Here is a 9,171-nt window from a genome sequence, read left to right on the forward strand (position 1 = left end):
ATTTTAGGAAAGTTAAAATTATTTTACACTCTCCTAACAACCATTCCTGTTAGGAAAGAAATTATTTTGATTTATCATTTGGTGGGGCTACTGCTCATTACTAGAAGATCTGAGAGCATGACTGCTTCCACTCTTCTCTTCTTCTGTGCAGAGAAAGATAAACTCCATTCAAAATTACCAAGTACCAGACCCATAAATCCAGTATCATGCTACTTCCAAGTTAGTGCTATCAGAATCTAGAAGAATAAATCTCAGGGAGTACATACATACCCCTACTACCAGACCTATATAAAATGACTTATTCCCACACTGATATGCCCTTATGTTTTCTAAAAACATTAACCAATATTTGGCCTATATTAATTAAAGCACAAAAATTTTTAAACAATACATGTCACTGACTATAAAGGTCACACTCCTACTGATATAGAAATTTCAGGTACTCTAGGATATCATCCAGCCTTTCTGGAAATCTATAATTTTCTTTACGTCAAGCCATGTTTATGACTAAAATATATATTAGTAATTAGGCACTTCTGATGAATACACCAATAAATATTATTTTATACTAAACAATGTCACATATGCATATAATCACATATGCACAGAATTTTACACTTGGATTACTCTTTGGTAAAAATGCCCTCTCAAAGGCTTATGTGGCATAAGCCTTATAAGATGGCATCTAATACGTGATTTACACATCAACTGAAAAGTTGGATGAGAAAAATTACCTCTAAAATTCAATATATAAAGAAATGTAAAGCCCAGTGTGGTGGGCACAAGCCCATAATCCCAACTAACCTGGAGGCTGAAGCGGGAGAATCTAAAGTTTAACGCCAGCCTGGACAATTTAGAGAGACTGTCTCAAAATAAACAATCAGAAGTGCTGGGAACATACACGTGTTCAGCAATGGAGTGCTTGCCTAGCATGTGCAAGGCCCTGGGTTAAGACCCAGTCTGCAAAAAGAGAGAAATAAAAGCTTCCAACAAACACAGATTCAAGTAAGGAGTATCCATGTTTTTGACTTGAGTGCAGTGAGATTTTCATGTAATACAACTCTGAAAAGTACCTATAAGTTTTAAGTTTTACAGTAAAGAAAGTTCTGCCTCTTGGTACACATTTATATAATCCTCTCAACTTCAAAAAAAAAAAAAAGAAAGAAAGAAAATTCCATTAAAAGTACATATACACATTTATATAAATGAACAAAATTTGTATTTATAGTACATACCAGGGCACACCATTTAGTATTCACAATTTATACTCTGTCAATCAGTAGTCATTAGCAAACTACAAAAATAAAAACCATTAACTAGATACACACACACACACCACTAAGGGATCCTTACAATTAGGTTTTTAACAGTCTTCAACTGCAGTTGACAGTTCACAATTGCAGCCATTCATGGGAGTTCCTGGAATATGGCCTATAGAGATCCCACTGGTCAGTTATCTATGGAAAGCAATCTCCTACTGTGTTCCTTTTAGGGCCAGTAATATTTTACACTCTTCCCCCATTTAGAGGAGTCTGTTGAATGTATAGGTAGTTGTTTAATACAAATTCTATACCATTCACTGTAAAAGTGATACACAATTCTTTATAAAGTATATTTTCAGCCATTGTATATCCACCAGTTTACATAAAATCAATTTAAAGAGTCTCAACAACTAATCATGAGCCTTTTTAATGAAAATGTCTAAAAAAGATATCATGGTAATTAATAACATAGTAAGCAAGTAATGAAATTTGAGAACTTTTGCAATACAATCATCAGTCCTTTCAAAGGTATAACATTTAAGATACATTAATATAAGGCCTGGTCCTGCAATATAAATGACCTTGAAATTGAACTTATAGAGTCTCATATTAGGTAATGGAACCAAAAATCACAAAATAAGAGTTTTCGGCCTACAACCCACACTAATTTTTGTTTTCCCTCCTTTTCTCAAAAAAAAAAAAAAAAAAAAAAAAAGAAAGAAAGAGAAAAAAGAAAAAGAAAAAAAAAAGATTACATTATTGCATTTACCAAAGTCCTAAATTTTTTAAATTTTCAAATATTTCCTTGGGATCTAAAGGATTTGTCAACTAGTCACAAAGTTTGTCTTAATTACTCAGGACCTCTCATTCCGATTTATTTTACTTTGAATGACTGCAAATAAAACTGTGTAGAATTTAATAAGGCAATCCAAAACCAATGTACTAAAATTGAGATTTTTTTAGTAAAACTGTAGTATCCCTAAAAACAGTCATCTTATAATTTAATTTATGCCTGGAAAACTTTATGATTTCAAGCTTAAAACATTAAAATACCCTGTCTTTTACAAAGGCTTTTGGTTTAAAAAAAAAAAAAATTACTATTTCTATTTAATGGATTCAATCCTTCACCAGGTGTGTTGGTCCTGTGATAAAACGTCAAATGTGTAAGATTACATCTTGGAAACTAGCATGTTAAATTAAAAACCAATGAAAGTTTGTAATAAAAATTAGAATTGCACATTTGATAAGCAACACAAATTTTAAAAGACTGGGGAGAGGGAGGGAAGTCTCATGTTTAAAACAGGACTACACACGTATCAAAACCCTTGCACTAGATTAACTGCTGCAAACTGCTAAGAATGTATGATAGTATCTGTAGTTCAAACATGGAGTCTGTGAATGATTCTTCAGATGATCAACTTTTAACACAGTAAGGACAAACAAATGCATCTCTGAGGTCATACCCTAAAGAATACATTTCAGAATTTCAGAGATGTCAACAGATCTCTCTGCTTCAGTCCATAAAATCTCACTAAAGTTCTGAGAAGTATAATTACATATTTACAAACTAAGAAAGGTGTGATGTATTTTTCATTCATAGATATACTTGTGCATGGAAAGAAGGAGTGGTTGGTAAACCAGTCATTTTTTGAAGAGATATCGGGCAGTGCACAGAAACAGAGGTAATTAAAAGGTTATTTACCAATTTATCAGGAAAAAAAAAATTGGTGTCTTGCAACTAGAAGAGGTATAAGATGCCTGTCAATTATTTCAAAGGTGAAAAAAAAATGGACTCAATTTGATTTCGGGTTTGCCCCTATATGTGGAAATGGAAGCATCTATAAAAGGAGAGAGATTTTTCTAAGTGGCTTGTGGAATCAGTTTCTTTACTTGGTAGTCTCACCCATGTAAAATTTCTCAAAGACTAGCTAGCTGAGCTCACTGATGGGCATGTGGAGTTCTCAAGTGGAAGAAAGACTCCCCACAAGCAAGTCACCTATAAAAGAAGATGAACTTTGAATTACAAAAAGTAGTGAAGATAAAAGAATTTCAGTGAGCATTTTTCAAACCAACAGAAGTATATAACAAAAATACAAGGCTAATTAGAAATGGGAAGAAAAGAATGTGAAGAAACTAAGAAACATAGGTAGAAAAATTTTTTTAACATTTTACTGTATCTTTCCACATAAACCTACAAAAATAGTTTTGTTTAAAATTAATCTGGCTCAAAAAACTCTGTAAATAAATATGTAACTGTAAAATGTCTGAACTCACTCTGTAATTTTTAAATGTAATTTAAAATGTTGTAACAAGTATTTTAAAATCTAGTGTATTTGTAGCATGTCAAACTTCCCTGCAATGTTTCTTCAAAACCACTAAAAGCCCTCATTAAACTATAACTAAACATCAACTCTTGTAGAATGATGTAGCAACACACAATTTTCACTTAGGCCATTAAAAAAGCATCCCTTACATAGAGGGAGCCAATTATTGACATTTATACTATAAAATTACTCCCAATTCCAAGAACTACATGTTCTTTAACTATGTTAAAAGAATTTTCAGGCCTTTCCTTTTCTATATTAAAAGGACTGATGGAAGATAAGAACATCTTTCCAATATATTTTTTGTTTAATAAAACAAAAAAATAATATCTTAGAAAAGTCACTGGGAAGTCTCACAACCCTCTTCTATTTAAAGGTTGAACTAAGTATGATGTTTGAAGCTGAATTTGACACTTCACTCTCTCTTCAGCCTTTCCAGATACACTGGAGACCATTCCTTACCTGTATTGTTTTTGCTGTTGTTGTTGTTGTTGTTTTTTTGCTAGAGGGGCAGTCTGGTTTCCCAGAATGGAAAACTTAATTCATGTTTCAGCACCAAAATTCACACTGGTAAAACTGCTATAGTGCTCAAGTGTGATTAATATCTAACAAAAGAACAATCCTTTGGGAGCATAATAGCTACCACCTCTAAATTATTAAGGTTACACTGAAATCCATATTTGAATAAAGTGTTGCATCCCCACCCATTTAAGCACTTTTTAAGAAACCGTGACAAGCCCAGTACTCTCATTACAGGCTTTTACTTAAACAATTTAAATCAATTTTAGTAAACTAAATCTTATATTTAAAAATAGAGAGGCCTCAATTGAAAAAAGAAAATTTCCCAAAGCTGCAGCCTATGCTATGATGTTTGGCCAAGCATTCCTATCCAATATTTAAAATAAGAGTTCCATACCTGTCTTCATCACCATCAACAGGAATAGCTATGCTGAACACAGAGGTGGCGAGGTTGTTCATAGGTGTTAACTGGAGGGGGTTGGCCAGGGCATCTGCAACAGGAGGCTTCACAACAGGCTTATTTTCAGCAATGAGAGAAAGTGGTGGTTGAGGTAGGGGTTCTGATTTTCTTCTAGTATCGTCAACTTGCCCGACTAAAGGCTGGGTCTGAGTTTGAAACTGGCTTAGGTCAGACTGTGGTAGACTTGTTGGTGCGCTGTGAGTGCCTTGGGCTAAGGGCAGCCCAACATGCTGAAGGAGGCTGCTGCTCCTGCTGACTGGCGTATGGCTGCTCAGCTGCTGCGTCTGGGCCAGAGGCGCGGGTACATTTGGCATAGTAACAGAAGTGGTAGACGACACACTAGGCACGCTTGGAGCGGGCAACGCTGCAGGCACGTTTGGAACTCCGGGCACCACGGTGTGAGGGCCACCAGACACGGCTGACAGCTGACCACTGCCACCGATCTGCGGCGGAGGCACCGACGGGGGCTGCCCGGGCCCCGCAGGACCCATGCCCTGCTGCACCACGCCTCCCACAGCAGCCGGGGGCACACCAGCTGGCTGACAAGGCGCCGCCTGCCCGCCCTGCGCAGGTCCCGGCCCCGGAGCCACAGCTTCACTGGGCTGAGGAGACGCAGTTACTAGCTGCGCGGCTGCCGAGGCGGCGTTCTGGCCGGCGCCCAGGGGAAAGCTGGCCGCGGCGGAAGGGGTCGCTCCGGCGCTAGTAGACGAGGGCTGCGCGGGGCTCGGCGGCTGCAGGCCGGTCACGTGCTGCTGCAAGTACTCACTCTGGCCGGAGGGCTGGGCCGGCAGCAAGTGCCCAGGCGGCATCTGAGGCTGGGGGTACGAGAAGTGCTGCGGGTGCTGCGCGGCAGAAGCGCCGCCGGCCGCGCCAGGCTGCGGAGGCAGGGGCACAGCCGGCTGCGCCAAGGCTACATTCGTTGGCGGCAGGACCTGTCCCCCGGGCCCCGGAGGGGCGCCGCCCGGCCCAGCCCCCTGGAGCTGGCTCGGCGGTGCGGCTGCCATCATGGGCTGCGGCCCGGCAGAGGCTCCAGCGAACGGCGGCAGCGGAGCGGAGCTTGGAGCCACAGCCCCACCTACGGGCGGCGGCGGCTGCGGCTGCCCAACGCTGAAACTCTGCGGCTTGGCTGGAGCGGGCTGGCTCATCTTCTCCAACGGGGGTGGCTGTGACACAGCGGTGGAGGAGCTGTCAGTTCCCGAGTCGGGCCCGTGCGCCCCCTGCATGGAGGCCACTACCACCACCACCGACCCTCCGGTGGCGCCCAGGCCGCTGTCCCGCTCAGCAGTCTGATCGAAGGTATTGCTATGCCGAATGCAGTCCCCGGAGCGGGTCAGGACGCTGCTATCCGAGTCCCGCTCGTAGTACTCCATGCACGTCCATCGGCCGCGGCGGAAGGGTTCCCCGCTGCCGTGGTCCAGCTTGATCACACGGAAACGAGAACTACAAGTGGTGGGGGGCTGCGCTGGAGGGGCTGTCCCTGGTCCGCTGGAGGAGCCCGCCACTGGGGGGCCGCCGGGTGCTCCCGAGGTGGGGGCCGAGGTGGCGGCCGCCGCCAGGGAACTGGCGAGTGCCCCGGCCACGCTCCGGGCTGAAACTGCTCCTCCTCCGTTGGCAGGCGCAGCGGCCGCGGCCGCCAGTTGCCCGTCCAGGAGGAGGTTCGGGGAGACAGTCCCAGGAGTCTCCGTGTCCCCAACATTGTTGAGCGTCTCTTCAGAGGAGCTGCGCTCGCAGACCTCCTCAGGGCCGTAATCCGTGGCTCGGGAAACGTCGAATATCTCGGAGGAAACGTCCTCGGTGCGTGACTCGTCCGGGTCGTCCAGGCTCTCGGTGTCCTCTGTGATGCTGGTGGCCACCTGGGCAGTGGTGACACTGGTGATTTGGAAGCAGCTCTTCTTCTTGGCCGGCATCTTGGACATGGTGAAGAAGGCTGGCGAGCAGCGAAGACCGCGGCTCCTCGGGGATCCCACTGGAAACCGCGGAGGGCAACGCAAGGCCCGCAGACAAAGTCCAGTTCGCTCTGGTGCGAGGCCCGCCGCCCTACGAGTCACGGGCCGCTGCGGCCGCCGGGCGAGGCATCCTCCTCTCGCTTCCTCCTCGACTCCTGCGGCGGCTCCGCCTTCCTTTCAGTCCCGCGGCCGCGGCGCCGCAATTCAATCCCAGCGACGGCGAGCGCGGCGGCAGGGGCGGGCCGGCGGCTTCCTCCGGGCGCGGGCTGCCGAGGTCTGTCCAGCTCGGCGCTCGGCAGTCGGCGCGGCCGTAGGCCCGGCGGGGGCGGAGTGGGAGGCGCGGGCGGCGGCGGCGCGAGGGGCGGCACTGCCCCGCTCTGGCTGCTCCGGCGGCGGCTCGAAGGAGGGTCGGCGGGCGAGAGCGGAGCCGCGGCCCGCCCTCCCGGCTCAGCCGGAGAGCGGCCCCGGAGACATGTCGCCGTCTCCGGCGGAAGCCCGCTCCGGGGGAGGAAGGGAGGCCGGCGCGGTCCTCCCCTGACGGGGGAGACACCCGCGGGCGGCGGCGGCGCGGCCTCCCCTCGCGGCTCCCGGGAGAGAGAGGGGCGGCGGCGGGCCGGCGGGCGGAGGCGCCCGGGCTGCGTGAGGGAGCGGCGGCGCCTCCCGGCTCCTCCTCAGCGAGCCCGCCTCGGAAACGCGGAGAAACTGAAATTCAAACTGCTGAAGCGGCGGCTGCAGCTCCCTCCCCTCGGCCAAGATGGGGCTGAAATGGCCGCGCCAGGGATGCTGGGAGGAGCAGCCGCAGGCCCGCTGCCGCCGCCGCCGCCGACTAAAATGCCGCCGCTGCCGCAGCCGCCGCCAGCGCCGCAGCCGCCGCCGTTCCGTGACGCACCGGCGTCGTGACGTCACCGCTCCGCCCCCTCCGGTTTCCTGCGGAGCTGTGCGTGAAGGCCGCGGGGAGGGAAGTGGGCGGGGCCAGGGGTTAGAAAAGGGGAGCGGTTTCTTTATTTAAAAAATTTTTAAATTTAAAATGTGCGCCGCAGGTTCCTTGAGAGTTGAGGAGCCGGAGGCAGCTGCCATTCCCAGCCTCGAGGAGCGCCCCGCGCGTCGTCGGCTGTCCCACGGAGGCTGAGGCCGGAGGCCGCGTGTTCCCCGTCAGTCTCCGCGGAAGGGTCCTGAGAAGTGAGTGCCAGAGGCACCGGCCGTCGCCCGATGGCAGCTGGCCAGACCGAGCCCGAGCGGGCCCCTCGGGCTGGAAAGCCTGCCGCCCGCGGTGGCTTCGGGGCCGCTGCCCGGGCGACGTGGATTCCCGGACCGGGAGTTCCCGGATCCGCTGGGTTCCAGGAGGAAGAGCCCACTTCAACTCCTGAGGCTTTTTCACTTTCAGCACGAAGTCAGCTGTGGGTTTCGTGGGCGCAGAACCTGCAGTGCTCAGAGTCGCAGGTCTGCCTTTTGTTTACTCTCAACTCCTAGCTGGAGCCGGGACGTCGTGGGGTCCGGATTGGGCCACGAATGACCCTGCTGATCAGACAGCACTATTCCTTGTCCTGGCAGAGAGCAGCTATGAAAGTACTGTGATTCGATTATCTCATAGCTACTCTCAGTAAAAGAAGGTGGTAAGGCTGTCCTTTTAAACAATGGTGGCTCTTGAACTTTGACATACCATACTCCTTTAGGTAGGACCCAAGAAAGCTTGATGGAGTTCATCTCTATTGTAGCTTCAGAAATCACATCAAGACTTACATAAATCAGTACATCAACCGTTCTAATCACTTCTTTGAAAAATAATAGTCTGAAAAATAAAAAGACTTTTTATCCCAAAACATGTTTTGAGAATTAAATTTGCACAGAATTTGTAAAGTCTTTAGTTGTATTTATAGAGATAGTTTTTTTGTTTTTAACTCAGTATGTCCTTCAAACCCAACTGACAGAGGTCAGGATGTGAAATAAGACCACATAATAACATCCCTGTTTCTTAAGGGGGTAGGAGAGGAAAGAGACAAAGTGTAACATTATGCTGCTATTGTGGCAGAGATAGCTACTGGAATGTTTCATTTCCAAATCTGCAATTTTACTTATTGTTAGAGATAATTTTTCATCAATAAATTAGATGAACTAGTTAAATCCCATATGAAATTATAAAAAAGTTAATTTAATTTTGAATTGATTTACCAGATTGTTAAAAGTGATTTTTAATGGGTGGTGTTGACTGGGAGGTTTTTGGAAAAGTAAATATCATATGCCTGTTTGTTCCATTACATTATGTTATTAAACTTCTTGATTATTTGCCATGATACTCTTAAAGCACACATTTAAAGGGGGAAAAAAGTAATCTGTAAGACCATGTCTCCTTAAAGAATATCTATAGGATTTATTATGAAATGAAAGTAAAGATAAAGCTAATTTAAGAAAAATCAATAAGTAAGCTACATTCTGGTACAGAGAGGTTAAAAGACATTTTAGGATTATAAAATTTAAATGTTTCACATAGCTACTTAAGGATTTGTGTACATGTGTGTGTGTGTGTGTGTGTGTGTGTGTGTGTGTGTGTGTGGTGTGTGTGTAAACTAATAGTTCTCTTTGAACATAGTGTTTTCCAGAAGTTTAAAGATCCTACCTTCTTTCATATCTTGTTCTTTAAAAATATAGAACTCAGGAGGCTG

At 46.5% G+C, this 9,171-nt stretch overlaps 1 protein-coding gene and 1 long non-coding RNA gene across 5 annotated transcripts in view; one reads left to right on the top strand and one right to left on the bottom strand.

Annotated features, from left to right (window-relative positions):
- Positions 1–7,402, bottom strand: part of Tsc22d2 (TSC22 domain family member 2) — a 53,633-nt gene extending 46,231 nt beyond the window's left edge. Inside the window, exon 1 of one of the 4 annotated variants that reach the window (XR_005726759.2) lies at positions 4,503–7,402. Coding sequence is in view for 2 of the 4 variants with exons in the window: in XM_005339905.5 (XP_005339962.2) it covers positions 4,503–6,481 (1,979 nt within the window). In the remaining 2 variants the exon portion in view is untranslated. The remainder of the gene's footprint in view (positions 1–4,502) is intronic. The other 3 variants (XR_005726760.2, XM_005339905.5, XM_005339906.5) reach the window with 3 other exon arrangements.
- Positions 6,648–8,802, top strand: LOC144376305 (uncharacterized). The gene is made up of 2 exons (XR_013436614.1): positions 6,648–6,785; positions 7,552–8,802. It is a non-coding gene; the product is annotated as an uncharacterized LOC144376305 (long non-coding RNA).
- Positions 8,803–9,171: the final 369 nt, after the last annotated feature.

This window comes from Ictidomys tridecemlineatus, chromosome 3, assembly GCF_052094955.1.
Source record: "Ictidomys tridecemlineatus isolate mIctTri1 chromosome 3, mIctTri1.hap1, whole genome shotgun sequence".
Taxonomy (NCBI): Eukaryota; Metazoa; Chordata; class Mammalia; order Rodentia; family Sciuridae; genus Ictidomys; species Ictidomys tridecemlineatus.